Here is an 18168-nt window from a genome sequence, read left to right as displayed (position 1 = left end):
CAGCTAGTTCTGAACGCCGTTCAGTGAACACGTTCATGCGCATCAGTGACGGCCACTTTCAGCAGATTCACTCGTTGAGGAACCTGCATGAATCTTTTGTGTCAAAATAAAACTTTTGTGAATTTGAACCATTTTTTGATTAAACTATTGGAAAGTATTGTTCTGTTAATTGCTTATTTTTCTATTAGCAACTAATTGTCTTGCTAACTGACAGTTAGGCCCCCGTTCATACCTGGCATTAACATGCATCTCGGGTGCTGTGATCACAGGTGGACCTCACTTCACACCTGGTATTAGAATAGGTCTCCACCTGCATCTCGAGTGACCACTTGTGATCGGCTCTCACTTCCCTGCTCTATATGCAAATAAACACCTACATCAATTCTGTTTGCAAAGACCAAATACAATGTTGTTTTCAACAGCAATGCACTTCCTGTGCCAAGTCTGCCATAAGTTAAAAGAAGAAGAAGTCAAAACGATACAGACTGGAGTTGTGTCCCAAATCACTCACTCCTCCCTACTCACTATCCAGGGAGTCCAGTGTGGAGGACTATATAGTGAGCTCATGGGTAACATTAAAAAGACACTACTCAGGTGATTTTCTCTGCACAGGTTTTCTGCCTTTCAGAGCATACGCAATGCATGATGGTGTATATTGCTTGGTTAGTTACGGGTGGTACACTACTTGTGCAAAGCATCGTGGGATACGATGAGTCCACTATATAGCGTATAATAATTCTCACTATACATACGGACACCACTACAAAAACTCACTATATAGTGGACTATCTAGGGAGTAGTAAGTGATTTGGGAGACAGTCTGGGTCTACTCCCGGCAAACCAAGAGTTTGACATTTGTAACATATCTCTGTGGGCTGACATGTACACCTGTGTCACTTGACAAGCGGCCCTTTAATGTGTACCAGGACACGTTTGTGAGAGAGTTGTTGTCACTGACTAGAGCCAGTATGTTACCATCTACTTTGTGTGTAGACGTGAGCTCTGCAGCTACAGTTGTGCACCTCTGGTATCGCTAAGTTACAAAGCTTCTAACACCACTTTTTTTTTTGCAAGGATGCACGGATGACAATTCGCTTTGCCACTTTCTGGCTTTGTACCTTTAAAAAAAAAGAAGCCTACCCCAAAATAGTAAAGCTGCTGCTTTGCATGTGCCATGCTTGTTTTTCTACAGCACAGAGAGCATGAAAAAAAACTCACCCATTCCCATGAGCTAACACTTATTTACAAGCCTGGAGCCCTGCAGCTGGTGACTCCATGAGAGGGAGCATCCGTCCTCCAAGATCGTCCAGGACGTCGAAGCTTTTGTTTCTGCCAAAGTTCTTCATGCACTGAACCAGCTCGTCCATTTCTAAATCTTTTCTCATTCCGCTTGTTGCTCTTTTTTCTATCACTCAGCCACCGCTCTGCTTTTCCTTGTCATCCTCCTTGAAAGCTTTGCTGGCTCATAATGTTTACAACTCTGCTGCCAAGCCTACAAACCCTAAGGAGACACAAACAATCTCTTTGTTCATTTACATTTACATTTTAGTTATTTATGTGATGCTCATATACAAGAGCTGTATAAATTACAGATTTATTTCTCACTTTCTTTGCCTGTGGGTTACTTCTCTCTATCTTCTTTCTCCTTCATTCCCTCTATCTCCAGATCATCTATTGTCTGACAGCTTCCCTGGCCACGACTGTGACTCTCCAGACGTCAGCCGCTTGCATAACAACAATCTCCCACCACAGAGCTGCTGTTTGCCCGTAGCTAAACCCAACCAGTCCAGCCAATCCAATCCCAGTGCTCATCCACAGTCTCAGCCTCTGGTCAACACCCTCCAGGCTCCAGCACCTTTGGGCCCCTCCAAACGTCGACTCTCTGTTGAGCGCAGCCTCTCCGCAGAGGACCCACCAGGCGCCAGAGGCCCAGAGGGGGTTGTTGCGGTAAAGCCGGCGAGGGTTTACACAATCACCAGGGAAGGAGGGATGACCCTGGGGGGCCGTGGCACTGAGGAGAGCCTGGAGCTGGAGGTTCTGAAGGGCTCCAGGGAGCAGCCTCTGTCCCAGGCACCTGTCTCCGCCAACCACAACCCATCCTGCACCAGCCAACCGTCCGCCTCAGCCGCCCGTGGTAGCCACCATCGCAGTAGCCACCACCGCAGCAGCAGCAGCAGCCATCACAACGCCCAGCAGCATCACGGAGGCCTGCCCTCATCATCGCAGCCGCTGCAGAGCTCGGGGAACGCCAGCAACATCCGAGACTGGGGAATGAGGAGAGGGGGGTCGCGGGACGACTACACCCCAGACTGTGTGGCCTGCATTCGAGCTCCATGCCAAAGCCAGCGCTCCCTTGACCTGGATACCTCACCGCGGGATGGAGGGAAGCACCGCAAGAAACTGGAGAGGGTGTACAGCGAGGAAAGACCATCTAATGACGACAGGGGTAAAGAAAAATAGATGGGAAAATGCATTGGGGTGTAAATTGATGTATTGATATTGATATACTGTATATAACTTAAAATTTAAGGGGATAAAACAGTAAAACAAGGAGTATGTTGCCCCATTTACCCTCAGATGTTTCACTTACATAATACCGTCTTGCCACCCTGCATTCACTGGCCTCCTCCGCTAATTGTAAGGCCTGTGTTTGAATGCTCTGCTTGCTGATGCCACTACTTCCTTTTGTTTTCTGTGTTTTGCAGAGGACACTCCTAATAGCTGGTTCCCTAAAGAGAATATGTTCAGCTTTCAGACGGCCACCACCACCATGCAGGCGTGAGTATGGCATGGAAATTCACTCCCACTCCCACACTGTACATCTCTGTGTCTAACGGAACCACCCCCACGTTCGCAGGATATGGCCTCACCTTAGACTTGTAGCTCAAATGTAGCATTCTACCACAAAACTACACATTTCTCATACGCTGGTTTCACCGTCTTTTGTTGTGCACACTGTGTTCCCGATTTATATGTTATATAAATAAAATTTATAATGAAAATAACATCTTTTGTTCTAATTTTGGCCCACGTCATGTGCACGCAAATTGAAAATAAATAAATAAATTCGATTTCTTCATTACACTGCCAGGCCTAAATACTGATCTCCTGCATGAATTAAAGAATATATAGCAGAAGTATAATCTGAAACTGAACAGAACCTTCTTTCTCTTACTCATATCATAGTGCAGCATATAACACGGAACACATTTCAATGATGATGAAATATACTTTCATTTAATTTTTTACAGTGTACTAAATTTTGCCTTCTACAATTTTAAAATGTTTGATTTGACGCCTAGATTATTCATATTAGAAAATAGTGGATGAATGTATTGCAAAAAATAACATTTCCTTTCCAGATTCGGCGGCCATCTTGAATTTTGGAGTGTGTTTTAATCAAAAGAGTAATACCCAAGGAGGATTTGTGCCAAGCTGAGCACTTGTATCCACATTTGAAAGTTTTCCCTGAAACATTCAGTTATCTGCTGCGTTATCACATTAAACGACAGACACTTGATCGTGCACCAGCAGCTGGTGAACCAACACTGAAACGTCTAACACTAAGAATTTAATGTGCAGCGTTATTATACAAACAAAACAGAGCAAAGAGACAATATATATAATAAACCATCTATACAATTCTTTGATACATTGTCACTGCTTGAGATGTTTGTGTGATTTTTTTTTATTTTACATTAGTATCCTCACATACAGCATCGCTCCAAACAAAACGTCAGTCTGTCAAGTTCTGTAATAAATATAATCTAGGAATTGACCAGATTAAGAAAGAGGATGTGCATCGATCTAGACAGTTCACTAAAATAACTAAAAACACACACACACAGACACACACACACATAAGTGCCCTCCACTCTTTGTGACTCGATAATTATCACCTATCACCCAGATCTTGTAATTATGACCCTGGAACAGTCAAAGCTCACCCACCATGATCGTTCCCCTCGTCTCTCCCACGCTCTCTCTTCTCTCTCCATATGTCAGCGTCTCTCCTCCCTTTCTCCATCTGTTTCCATCTGTCCCTGTTCCTTTTTTTGGGTCAGACTGATATATGATCCTGACACGGGCCTTCGATTACAATTGTTGGTCACTGTCTTGTAAATCGAATATGATCTGACAGGATTTGTTAATGTTTGACTGATTACACATTTGCTTTAGAAACTCTTTTCCTATGGACAGTCCTCGACATATACTGTATGTTCCTCTCCTCTTTTTCCACCATTGATTTTAATGTGCATGTCCTAGTTCGATTTCTGTCCTTGTTCAATAACATGTTGAGTTTATGATCAGGACTTTTCCCACTCGAGGTGAGTTTTTTTCTGCTTCCCTGAAGTCGAGAACTGGAACATAAAGCAGTCTCTGAAGTGTATGTGGAGTATCTGACTGGCCCCGTTGCTAACTTCTTCTTTTTCATCTGGTCTTCTCTTCTTCCTCTCCTCTCTATGTGGCGGCTTTCCAAACCACGACTGTAGAATATCGTGAGTAACTCTTTGAACCGCCCCCACTGTTCTTCCTTGTTGCTCTTCCCTTTTTCTCACTCTGTCAGTTAGGTAACATGTCTTCAACCCTTTTTCCTCATGTGGCTTTGTGCTATTCAGTCCGCTGTGTCCTTCACCCCCTCAACCTCAGTGTCTGCCGGACTGGGTGTTTGAAGTTACAGATTGTGACGTGCAGGGAACATATTGTGGGAATGAAATGATAATCAGCGATACTGAATTTACAGGAACATTCTGTATTCACGAGTTGCAGAAATAGCTCATCAAGTTAAAGTGCTGCAGTATTGAGGTACCTTGTGTCTGAATAATGACAGTAGCTTAATTAAAGTGTTCTTTCATATTACACACCAGCACAATGCAACACAGATGGCTTATTACACACTTAATGTGTGCCTAAAGCCATTAGCTTACGCAACCATCATTCAAAGCATATTGACCAAAGCAAAGCATCGCTTCAAGCAAAACCACTTTCATTGTTGTTCCATCTAAAGATAGACACGGGTGAAGCTGATGAATGGGATAAGTAACAACTTGTATTCATATATGTAGCATTAAAGCTGCTTTTAGCTTTATAATAGAGAGGAGTCTACTCACATAAATATAGCAGACAGGATTCGAATAGGACTCAAATTTGAATCATTTTAAAGTGGCAATAGACTTATTTTCATTTTCATATTTCATTATTAGGAAATAAACGTTGATTGCACGACGTAATGGTTTCTCGTAAAGGTTTGACGACACAAAGGATGCGCGTCTGCCACTGCGCAACCAAAACAGGTAGAAGATAGCACTAGTTAAGGAAGTAACCAAACCTGCCTACTTATTAATATAAGCAAATATTTTTACTAAACTGCTTTTATCCTGAGCTTTAGCTTTGAGGAAAACGGACAGCGATCCGGTCTTTGTGAAAGCGGCACCAACATTAATACCACTTGGATACACTAGGGGATGGGGGAAAGTTTTTAAATCCAAAAGTGGAATTTGAATAAGTGCAACTTTCAAGAGTTGTGATGTAAATGATATTATTATTTATTGTCTAATGAAGTTGTAACAGACGACAGATTTGGTCGGTCGCTGTGTTTGTCTCGCTGATGTGAGCTACGTTAACGTAAAGTCTCTGAAATCTCTCGGCTGTTTTCTTTCTTTCCCATGTTTAATTTGATGTAAATTACCAAATAGGTCCGGAGTTAAATTCACAGGAAGGGTTGGCTTGGTTGGGAAATCTGCTGGATTGCATTGTGGCAACAAAGAGGAAAAGCGCTCTGAGCTTTCAGAGCTGATGGCAGATGGTGGAAAGTGTGACAGGCTAAAGGAAGAGTCTGGCAACATGTTCATCTTTTCAGGGAGAAAGTGACGGACAGGACAAGACTTCTTTTCAGACATACACTGTCACGGATGATTCTCATTATGTCTGACACCCTGTCAGAGCCATTACTGTCCCCTTTGGGAAAGGCACACCCACGCACACCAACGTACACACTGGCAGAATGAGAAGTAATGGACGTCGAGACAGTCGCACAAAACATAATGCTTTAAAATTTGTCTCCAAATAAAATGAACACAAAGACTCAGAGGTGACGTAGGATTAGGAATTGAATGGTTAATACTGGTAACTTGGCAGTAAAGTTAACTCACATTGATTACGCAGGATGGGCAGTTTCTTGGTTACGAAGCTTGTCTTGTAGACCTCTAGCTTGCATTGTGGTCCTAGTGTGTGTGTGTGTGTGTGTGTGTGTGTGTGTGTGTGTGTACTACGTGAGAATATCCACAATGGTGGATAAAACATTCCTGTGCTGTTAACTCTAACCACGCTAACCACTTAGCAAAGCTAACCAAACCCCACACTAACCCTTATGGACTTAAAACCCCTCACCCTCAACCCTGTACTGTTGCCCCTCCCACCCTGACTGGAAGTTTATATTTATGCCCGAACCCGACGAGACCCAGAGGGCTTTATCACTTTTAGTAAGGCCTAGTACCTATTAAAAAAAACTGTAGCTCAAAACTAAAAGTATAAATGATTTCTGACTTACATCATATAAGTTCTGTAAAGGTTATTTCCCCTCCCCCCTCGGGTCAGTTTGGGTTCAGACAAAAATTCTTTGGTATTAGGTCAGGTGCAGCTAGAACATCAAACCTTTATGTCCCCACAAAACCACTTAACGCTTTGACGTCCCGGCAGGGCTTTCCGCGGCATTGCTGAGAGAAAGAGGCGGAAAAGAGAGCAGGAGGCAGCCACCATGATGGAGAGGTACCGTGTCCCGGCTGTCCTGTCCTGTCCTGTGTGGTGCAAAACTGTCCCTGTCACAGTTCCCCTATTACACAGCAGAGAAATACTCTTCTTGATGAGTCTGATATCATATCTTAAAAATCTCTTTTTTTCTTAATGGACCGTGTCTGTATGTGTGGAGTTTTTAGAACCCGGCTTCTACTTTGCAGTGCTTTTGTGCGACTCCTGATACGCTGTTGTCGATGAAAGACAAAACCTCCAGCACACATCTTTCAGACTAAAAGCATTCCAGTGACTGATATTCCCTCCTGTGTCTGACAGGCTTTTATTTTGAAACAGCTGCAGGAAATATTGAGTTTCACTGTCAGTCCTTTAACATCACTTACATGTGACTCTCTTATTAGGGTTGCAGAAATATACATTATGTTGTATTGACTATACTTACTGCAGTATAGATCATTCCACTCAATGTTTTTTTTTACCTGGACTTCATTAGTAACCCGCCTTTATGTGTTCCTGCTGCCATTACTTGAATTATGGCTTTTAATTGAGAATTCACAGTGTGATGTAACAGGTCTATGTAACAGGGTGCAGTCTATATATAGTATACAGTTTACTACGACATGATAGTTCCAGTAAAGGGCAATGTGAACGGCTGGCAATCGACTGGTCAGCTCCAACTAAGAGGCTCAGACGGCTCCGATGTCGATTCACTGACTTTTTTAATTTGCTTACAAGCACTTTGGGATCCAGTCTCAATAAAACTAGTCTAAGATAAAACCATAATCACAGGAAACTTAGAATACTAATAAGTAAACTATGAATAAATAAATCTTGGCCAACAGTCTAACTCTAATCATCATCAAAAATTTCTATCATGAATTATATAAAGACACTACTGGTAAAGATGGATTGATACACATAACCATTCTGTAAGTCAATATAGTTACTTTCTCCCTCAGATAGATATACAGTAATGTATTAATATTTACATATTTTCATTTAATAGTGACACACACATGTGGGAGGTTCAAGCCCGGTCTGACAAGAACGTATGACTGCAGAATAGTTGTGCTTTATTCCTGTTTTTCCTTTTGCTGGCACTAGTTTAAATTATATATATATATATATATACCCATATATGCATTAAAAAGTCTCAAAGCAAAACAGATGAAATAAATACAACCCTATAATAAAATATAAACCTTAAATGAGAAATATATAGTCTAAATTCCACTGTCAGATACAGCTGCCAGTGATATCTATGGGTGAGTTTGCAAGACTGCCATCCATCTCCCAGTTCCCCCTCATGATGTGAGCTCTTATTGTGATATAACTCTGATGTGTGCAGCAGGTCCACCAGGCTGTTGTCAGCAAAATGCAGTTGGCTGCTCTCAAGCTTTCCATGACATATAGTCTTGTTCCTCTGTAGAGATTTAGTACGACTACACTAGAAGTGTTGTCTTGAGTGAACTTAGTATTTTGCCTCCAGCAGTGTAAGCAACTTTCTAAAGCCACTGCTTTCATCTACAGAAAATGGCTGTCTGCGGCTGTTTCTTCTTTCTAGTTGTTGAAAATGATTTCAGAAGTGCTTTTTGGTCCTGTGGCAGTTTTTTTTACTTTTTTTTTCCAGTGTGTCCTTTTCCTTTGTCAAGTCTTGACGGTAGCAGAGGAGATGAGTGCCCATGTTAGCTCTTGTGTAGGTCATTGTCTTCATCTTGTCAGCAATTCGTTATTTTCTCCTCATTTAACAGTAAACTCAGAAATACTGCCGCACCCATGACACCAGGCCAGCAACACACCGGATGCGTGGCGTGTGCGTGGCAGCTGCAGAACGTCATGGTTGGAGATGTGTCTCACAGCAGAAATAGACAGAGAAAAAGACCTGTCGATGTCATAATGACATTGCATAAAACTGACATCTCCCGATATAGAAGTCTATATCTTGGCTGAATCTGAATATGTCACAGACATGAAGAAATATAAATATATTTTGAACCATTTTAGCAGATGCACGTGGAGACAGTGACATTTTACTAATGTTTTCTGTCAAAAATAAATAAGAAATTAATTTATGATGGAAAGAAAACCAACAATCCAGTAACCTGCAAACTCTATAGAGTTGATTGAGAGTCGCAGCCGGTGTGAACACACACACGTGCTTCTCCGCAGCAGCTCAGCGACGGCAGCCGCCATACTCAAGCAACTTGGGCGGTGTGTTCCCGCCGTCAGTCTCTTTATATTTAAAGTCTGTGTAAAAGAAATTCAGAGATTTTTTTCTAAACACATTAAACATGTTAGAAAATGATGCTGGTAGTATGTGAAAAGACTGTGTATGCATTAGTGAATTATGGAGTTAAATGTTGAAAAAAAAAAAAAAAGTGAATAACATCAGACATGGTTAATAATCGGACTGAATGATATGCAAAAAAATCATATAGAGATCAGTTTGATAGATATTGTTTGTTGTGATGTGAGTCATGATTTCAGTTGGAATGGTCACTTTGCAGTTTATTTTCACTGAAGAAAAAAAAAAGAAATAGTGATGATGTGATTTTTGTTGGGTTTTGTTCCAAACAACCACGTTCCTTTACATCTGGAGAATATGATCTATGAGGCCGGGGCGTCTCTGTAGCACCACAGTGCTTCATTTATGGTCTGTTGTTGTGACACATTTTACCTTCATCAAAAAACTTGCAGCTCCTGTGATTTGGATATTACACTTGGCAACATAGCAATTTCGATAATATTTCGATTAATTGATCAGCCGCAGTTAATAAGCTTGTTGATAATGTCAGTTTGTATTAAATTGTAGAATAATACGGAAGTAATGTGGAACACTTCTTCGATTCTCTTAATTTATTTTAATTTATTTAGCATTAAATGCTAATGAGATCATCTCATGCTTAGGGGCAAATATCTCTATTGTTATCCTCAAACACACAGTGACTCACTCTACACCCTCTGTCTGCTGTTATTCTGATGATTCAGCAGTTTGAAACGTTGACTCTTGACACATAGTCAAACGCACACACACACACACTTACACACACTATTTGTGCATTTGTCTTTGCCTCGATCTACATGCTGGTGACCATTTACTTTGCTTTTCCACATAAAACAAAACAGTCTTTTCACTCCTGTCTTCAACTGCTGTTATAGGAGGCCATCACAAACCTCTTAACAATGTCCTGTGGTGTGTGTGTGTGTGTGTGTGTGTGTGTGTGTGTGTGTGTGTGTGTGTGTGTGTGTGCTGTGAATCCTGAGGCTGTGAGTGGCAGGTTTAATCAGTGTTCTTCACTGAACACTGACGAGTAAAAGCAAGGTCTATCAATACAGGGCCGTAGCTCACTGCTCTGTGGCTGGCTCTCAAAGTGAACGAATCAATCAATAGTTGGCAACAGACCTCACATCCACCAACAAATCAGACATGCCATTTGTTGTGTGAGCCTGTGTGTGTGTGTGTGTGTGTGTGTGTGTTTTGCCAGTTCTTCAAACAGCGCAGGAGAATTATGTTTCTTTGTGTATGTGTGTGTGTGTGTGTATGTACGGAGTTGAGTGACAAACTCTCTGCTTTTAATAGAAAAGTTACATCTCAGCTGCACAAATCTATTTACGCATGTTTGAATAAGCAAGACGTATTTCCTCTGCAAAGCCTTTGGAAAGGTCACAGCGGCACAGAGACAGTCGGGTGAGATAGTTGCAGAATGGCAGGAACACACATACTCACGAACACACTGAATTTGACTCGATCGTCTTGGTTCACGGGTGTTAGTGATTTCAAAAGCTGTTGTCACTAAGTATGAAAATACAATGCCGGTTGACTGATGGATCCCCCTCTGCTCTGAGTCATCCCTCTATTTTAGGCTCTTCCTCCTCGACTCCTGCAATCTTCACTGACACGTCAACATGTTTTTGCCTTCAAACTGCACCCTGAACACAAAATAGCTTCAGACGAACAAAACATGCACGTGGACCGGTGTCAGCTTTGCATTTACTTTCACACTTTTGTGAACCTCATTGCTGTTTGGTTAGGGTGACACTATTATATTAGCTTGAATGTTGGCTCTCTTTTATTTTTAACGCACAAATGTGATGCTTTTACTTGATGGTGATGTCCTTCAGCGTTATGGAGTGGAAAAGAGAGCAGTGACTTACTAGAGAGGTGGGGCTCATTAAAAATAATGAGCTGTGGGGTAGTGGGCCAGCCGTATCAGCAGTTTCACGTGGCTTTGTTTCACATCAGTCCATTGTTTAGTTCACCACAAAGCTTCATCGCCCTGCCGACACAACAAATGTGTGATTAAAATTACAGCTCCACAAATCTGAAACAAAATACTTGGTCCAGTATCATATAAGTAACAATGCACCTAGACATGTCCAGAGTTGATCCTGAGGATTGGTATAAGAGCCAACCACACTGTATCTGCTTTAAGTTCCACTCCAGTGTGTTGTGACCAAAATCGGCGACCAGAAAGATGTGTCAGAACGGTAAGCGTTGTTATTTGTTCATGTTGTTTGTTAGCTTTTAACTGGCAGGGTTAGGGTGTTAGCGGCTGTGCTAATGCAAATTCTTGCTGTCTGTACTGACAAGGTTTCAGTGACTTGTGGAATTGCAGAATATCGAGATGGTTAGAGGAGGAAACATCAGAGAGACTCAGTCAGACCCAGACTCAGATGAGGAGTCTGTTGAGACCAGAACCAGAGACTAGCAGACGCATCAGAACAGTTAGCGTAGTTAGCATCTTTTATTTGTTTGTGTTGTTTGTTAGCTTGTAACTGGCAGTGACTGACACAGTGTTAGTGGTTGTGCTAATGCTAACTCTCTCTCTCTGTACTGACAAGGTTTCAGGTTTATTTAGCCCCGCCCCTCGTCCCCACAAGTTGACAGGATCGGTTCATTAGGTTTGTGATGTATGAAACCCTGGCTATGGGAATCTGTTTTGGTTCACTGCAGTTCAAGGTGGTAACACTCAGTCATGGTGTTGACCGATTATATCACATACTATATGTCTTGTATTATATAAAAACATCATATGGATGTTTACAAGGTTAAAAATTTGATTTTCATTAGAGAAATATTCAGCTGAATACACAAGTGTCTAAAAGTGTTATATTTAGTAACATCGGTGACTTGTAGCAAAAGAAACTGCTTCACCAAACTTTCAGCACTCAACTTTCATGATGGAAAATTTTTCACATTTTGCAGAAACATGTGGAATTGAATTAATAATTAATAAATTATAATAAATAAATAAATAATAAATAAATAATTAATATCATATATTGCACCTCAATAAAACTGTGGAACTAGCAAGACAGAGAGAGATTAAAAAGAAAGAGAGTCATTCTCAAAAAGTACTGAAATCTACATTTCCCATAATGCAACTCAATAGCTTCTCTTTGTTAGACCCTCCCTGTGTAGTAAATCCCTACAGCCCATGTCTTTCAAACTCTTATAAATGTGAAGTCTCAAGCTCAGTCTGAGATCACCCGTGATGACATCATCTCTGACTCGACAAAGCTCACAGGCTGATTAGTTCTCCCGGTTGTGAGTAAACTGATCTTCATGTGTAAAATCCATTTTCCTTTCAGCACCGGTAATTTTGCAATGCCCCAACTGAGGCAGTGTGCACTTTCTGCTGCAAGAAGCTTTTAGTTTCATAGCCTCACTTAAAGATTTACAAAAATTTAAGAGAGTGCGAGGCCTACTTGCACTACACTGAACCCCCACAGTCAGACAAGCTTTGATGAATAATAAAAAGCTGTGTTTTAGGCCGTACATTGTTCCACTTGCTGCCACTTACAGCTGTTTCTGTATTCTGTTTCCTCTCTTTCTTTCTGTTTCCTTTTCAGATTCTCTCTCTCTGTTTTGCTGCTTTTCTCTGCTGGTACAAATCATGAATCATACATTGGCTTTCATGAAAAAAATAAAATCTAGGACTTTATAATCAGAGCCATAACTCTGGAAAAGTTATGCCAGTCACCAGCTGAGAAGGGAGAGAAAGGAAAGATGAAGAGGGAAGAGAGTCAACTTATAGATACAAATTCAATTCTGAAATTTCCAAAACTGATGATGATCATGTATCCAATTTCTGTCTCAAATAGCCTGTTTAAATGAGTCCAAAAACAGTTGTTCCTTTTTTAGATATTTTCTTTTGACTTGACTCTTAAAGGAGTATAGAAAAAGTTTGAGATGACATTTCTGAGTAACTTCAAACACTCAAATCATTTAAAGCAATACACTGGATTCTTGGGAGTTTGGGCCGGTGTCTAAAACAACAACTGATGCCAAAACCACTTTACTGTCAGAGAGATAACTGTGTCCTCTTTGAATGCTAAGACATTCGCATGCACTGTGTAGCAATTATCAGGCATGACTCAAAAAATTATAGCAATTAGTTATCTCACAGGGCTACTACTGTGGCAGGCAAGCTAACACCTCACTAGTTAGCTGGGAAGATGCTAACTCCAGTCAGTACAGGTCAGTGCATCTTGTGTATTACCATTATATTAAAGTCAAAGAGCTGAGCATCTGACCGTCTTCCAATTACATATAAAATGTAATAATATAGTACATCCAAGTAGATGATAATAAATGTTCGCAATTACACAAGGACATCCATAAGTTTTGGCTACCATCTTTGTTTGAATGTAATACAGCTGCTGCTGTTGGGGAATGTTAAAGAATATCTCTGTTATCATGTAGCAGCTGAAATATTTGTGTTATTCAAATGGTTAAAGTATTACCAAGTACTCCCTTTTCAGAATCATTGATGCTTTTGTTGATACATGAGAGGTACAAACTGAGGCTTGCAAGTTAATCTGTAACATAGTGTATGCCAACCATTAGCATGTGCACCAGGGCTGTTTTAAGTTGACCTGGATACTGCATTCAGAGGCGCTCCATTCATTCCAATAGTCACTGGGTGCACTATGCAAAAAAAAAAAAAGCTTCATGGGCTTCTTCACACTTCCTTTATGCTTCTGTGTTCTTGGGCCCGTAGAGCATGCTTATTAGAGTTGGTTATTAGCCTTCACATCGGATGGCGAATTCACTTTACAGCAGAAAAACAAGGGTCCTGCGCGGCGAAGTTTTAACCATTCTGAAAATCCCAGTGGCGCTGTGCTAAACAGCCAACCTTAGCTATAATGCTAATGTTGGTAGCAGTGGTTTGTCACATTTCAGGCTCAGTGTTTTTCTATTAAATATGCATTTGCAGCTACATTTGCAAGTTCTGTGAATATCTTTGTTGTCTGGTCTTGATATGAGGCCAGTTTGCTATTGTAGAGGTTCTACAAATTCAGCAGCACAAATAATTACTTTAGCATCTTTTCAGTGCAAACAGGGGTCAACACCATGTTTGTGCATGGGAAACATGCTTTTTGGGTCGGTGTGCATCACACAATTGACATAGAAGTTGCAATACTCTGTGCAGCCACTAAAACCAAATCGCTTCATAGCAAAGCTCCGTTCCTGGGGGCTTGATGTGCACAGCGCAGAGCTTCCACTGAAGCCTCAGAGGTCATTTTGGTACCAGTCTTCTCATCATCTTCGCATCACATTTGGTCACTTGTTGAAGATGTTGACCGGTGGCCAAAACTCCCAAAACAGTTGAAGTAATCCTTTCATTATGTAGTGCACTGCCTGACATCTGTGGTTGGGATTCAGATTTGTCCTCTGTCCGTGATTTGTATTCACTCGTGTCTGTTGGTTTGAGACATTCTTTCATTCTCTGGTTCCGTCCCTACGTCCTGATATCTCTGTCTTCCTCCTTCTCTTTCCCTAAAATGAAAGAAATTTCCGGAAACACCTTCGGATGGTGGGCAGCCGCAGGATGAAGGCCCAGAGTAAGTCCTTCAGTTTATTCTTTATGCATGTACTGTATGTGTTCTGGTGTCACTACGTTGTCATGCATCCATGCTCTAAAGCGTGTATCACCATAACATCGGAACTAGAGGTGTATCAGAACTTCCTCATGCTTTATGCATGGAGTACTGTGCATGTGCATGGGAATATTTTGCTACAGTATGTTCATGAAACCGTATTCCTCAAACTCCTTGTTTCGACTGGTGTATGTGTACAGTATGTTAGTGGTTGTGTGTTACTGTGACTGTGCACTCACTCACATTTGTTTTATAAAAATAATTTATCATATGGATCATATCCAGGAAAGTTGTGTGCTGTTATTTATTACTGAGCGACTGAGCACTTCCATGCATCAGTGTATTTGCTGTATCTGTGACACCTCTGAGTTCATTTTGAGTTAAGTTTTTTTTTTTTTGGTAACACCATTTTCCAAGTTTGACTGACAGTCCCTTTATATTCAAAATGAAAATTCATCATATCCTGACACTCAAATGACTGGGTGAAGGAGGGAGTTTAGAAGCCTAGACAAGAAAATATGCAAATAGTTCTGAATTCAACCCCATCTTGCAGGAACAGGACAGGAAACATTTACAGATAGCCTGACCAGTTATAGTCTTTGGAAACCATTGTGATATTAACCCAGACTGAGATGAAACAGCTATTTGTACCACTGGCTGGAGCTTTTCTACAAACAGACAGTCTCTGTATATATTGAGATATATTGATATCTACCATACCATATGATGAAAATAATATAAACAAATTTGCTGTTCTGAATGTTCTGTCAGAAGTTATTTTTAGTGATCAATTAAGCTTTTAACTTTTCAAGTAAAAATGCCAAATATTTGCAGATTCCAAATTCATAACTACAAGATTTTGCTGCTCATCTTTGTCTTATGTGGACTGAAGACATCACCTTGAGCTTTGGAAACTTATTATTTTCTGCCAAATTTGTTACTTTTTAAATTTGATTTAGCTGAGTATTCAGCCAGAAATGTATCTGAATAAGCAGGAAGGAGTTGCCCTTTAATACATTTTGTTAAATTGTCACTAGAGTTTGATTAGAATCAATAAATTAGACAATAGAATGATGAAAATATCATTTTAACACAATAAAATTTCAATCAATCAATTAAAATAATTTAAATACCACTTAGCCATATGTTAACATAAAACAGTAAAGTCAGTTATGTGCAGTGACAGGGACATTAAAATCACTTTTGTGTTTATCCTCTTCACAAACACTGGCTCAGCAAGACCGAACACTTGACTTGTGAGGTCATTTATGCTTTGGAGAGTGTGTGTGTGTATGTGTGCGCATGCATGTGCATGTGAGTGACTCTTTTCCCCCCCTAACTCCATCAGCCTTTGCCGAACGTCGAGCCAAGAGCTTCAGCCGCTCGTGGAGTGACCCCACCCCTGTCAAGCCTGACTCACTGCATGACTCCAGAGACAGTGAGTGGACACAATCTCCATCACTCACAGACATGAACAAAGACACAGACAATTACTCTACACGGTGCACACACACACACACACACACAAACACACACACAGTTTTCTCTGCAGACTCTTCTCTTAAACACATAAGCAGACATTAATATAGATGCAGTGCAGTTTTGCTTACATAATGTTTGTCTGTCCCCCGTCACGTACGCAGACTAGTTTCAGGTTACATCCCTGTTTATCCAGAGTCATATAAGAAATTAACCATTTGTGTGAAATTTTCTCATAATTACTGTGTGAAGTCTTGAGTAATGGCTAAAAAGTGTTTTGTGAGGTCATACTGACCTTGACCTTTGACCTTTGACCACCAAAATCTAATCAGTTCATCCGTGAATCCAACTGAACATTTGTACCACATTTAATGGGATTCCTTTGAGGAGTTCTCGAGCTAGTGCGTTCACATGGCCAAAATCATGTTTTGTGAGGTCGCCGTTACCTTTGAACTTTGAACCTTTAGCCACCAAAATCAAATCAGTTCATCACTGAGTCCAGGTGAATGTTTGTGCCAAATTTGAAGAGGTTGCATCATGGCGTTACTGAGAAATGTGTCTACGGAAATGGGCCGGACAACCTGAAAACAATATGCCTGCAGAGGCATAAAGAAATACATATGGAAACATACATAGTCTTTTACAATTGGGAGACTATACAACTAGGTGCTGTACAGACACATGCATGCAAGTATGCACACACACACACAACATATGGGTGCACTCACATCAAAACAAGCACACACACAAGGATACAGTAACAGACAGACTGACACGCACACATCCGCTCCCATTGTAGTCACTGAGTGACTAAAGTGTATCTGTTTACAGTGTGTGTGGCCTACAGCTCCACTCTGCCTGTGTGTCTGTCTGTGTGAGTGTGTGTGTGTGTGTGTGTGTGTGTGTGTGTGTGTGTGCACTCCTCCTCTTTGTACTTGTACATGGCTGTTGCCATCCATCCACACAGCCGTCCACATCTTTCAACCTGTTGTCCCTCTGCCTGTTGCTTTGTGTCGTAGCTGTCTGCATCTGGCTGAGCGCATCAGGAGGGTGTTATTGTGTGGTCTGATTTTAACTGCTCTGCTCCTCCCTCTGTGCTGGAAAAATAAAATAACAGGTGCAGCACTCTTAAATGGAGCACCTTCTCTAATCGCATTTGTGTGTTATCCTTTCATCTCGCCCTTTTGTTCCTGTGTGTGTGTGTATGTGTGTGTGTTTGAGCCAGGTGGTGAGCTTCAGACCTCGTCAGGGACTCTAGATGAAGGGCTGGATGAGGATGCTGAGTGGGAGGAGGAGAGGGAGTTGGAGAGAGCAGCCTGTGAAGGAGAGGACTTCATCCCACCAAAAATCATGGTGAGGGTCCTGGCAATCATCTTTCAAATTGCCTGAGTCAAGTGCTGGTACAAAATATATTCATCAAGTTTTTCTTACCTGCGCTGAGATGTCTTTGTTTCCTGTTTTCCTCAGCTGATCTCCTCCAAGGTCCCAAAGGCTGAATATGTTCCCAACATCATCCGCAGGGATGACCCCTCCATCATCCCCATTCTTTATGTGAGTATCAGCTATCAGCAGCTTTACACCACCATTGTATTCAGTTTATGGCACTTTGTGCTGCATTTCTTTATTCAGACGTTCATTAGTAAACACAACACATAAATAAACACAAAGCAAAATTGTTAACATGGATGAAAAACTAAGATACAACATTGCTACTCTTACATTTTCTCGCTGGCCTCAGGAGCTACAACCTTACCCATATAGACATGTTATATATGACATATACATATACATGTATGTCCTTATATCAAGATTGATGTTGCCATATACTGTATGTCACCTATAAGGAGATATATTATTATCACAGACATACTTCGTCTGGATATATGAGGATATACGTTTATAACATATAGTAAAATTTGGGTATGTACATGTATTAGAAATATCTACATGATGACTTCTTATATGGTATGTTGCAACCACATATATTAACACATATATAGTATTTGATTTATATATGCAACTTAATTAAAACAAAATGCATATAAAATACTATAT

The 18168-nt window shown here is 40.9% G+C and overlaps 1 protein-coding gene across 1 annotated transcript in view; it reads left to right on the top strand.

Moving 5' to 3' along the window:
- Nucleotides 1-18168, top strand: part of nsmfb (NMDA receptor synaptonuclear signaling and neuronal migration factor b) — a 43115-nt gene that overhangs the window by 7256 nt on the left and 17691 nt on the right. The window contains exons 3-9 of the mRNA XM_087171639.1: nt 1667-2446; nt 2706-2778; nt 4494-4499; nt 14546-14598; nt 15983-16072; nt 17339-17466; nt 17581-17664. Coding sequence (XP_087027765.1) covers nt 1667-2446; nt 2706-2778; nt 4494-4499; nt 14546-14598; nt 15983-16072; nt 17339-17466; nt 17581-17664 — 1214 coding nt within the window. The remainder of the gene's footprint in view (nt 1-1666; nt 2447-2705; nt 2779-4493; nt 4500-14545; nt 14599-15982; nt 16073-17338; nt 17467-17580; nt 17665-18168) is intronic.

The sequence above is a fragment of the Seriola lalandi genome, unplaced genomic scaffold (assembly GCF_002814215.2).
Source record: "Seriola lalandi dorsalis isolate HSWRI2012SDOR001 ecotype SW California unplaced genomic scaffold, Sedor1 jcf7180002054883, whole genome shotgun sequence".
NCBI lineage: Eukaryota > Metazoa > Chordata > Actinopteri > Carangiformes > Carangidae > Seriola > Seriola lalandi.
This window is presented reverse-complemented; position numbering and strand designations above follow the sequence as displayed.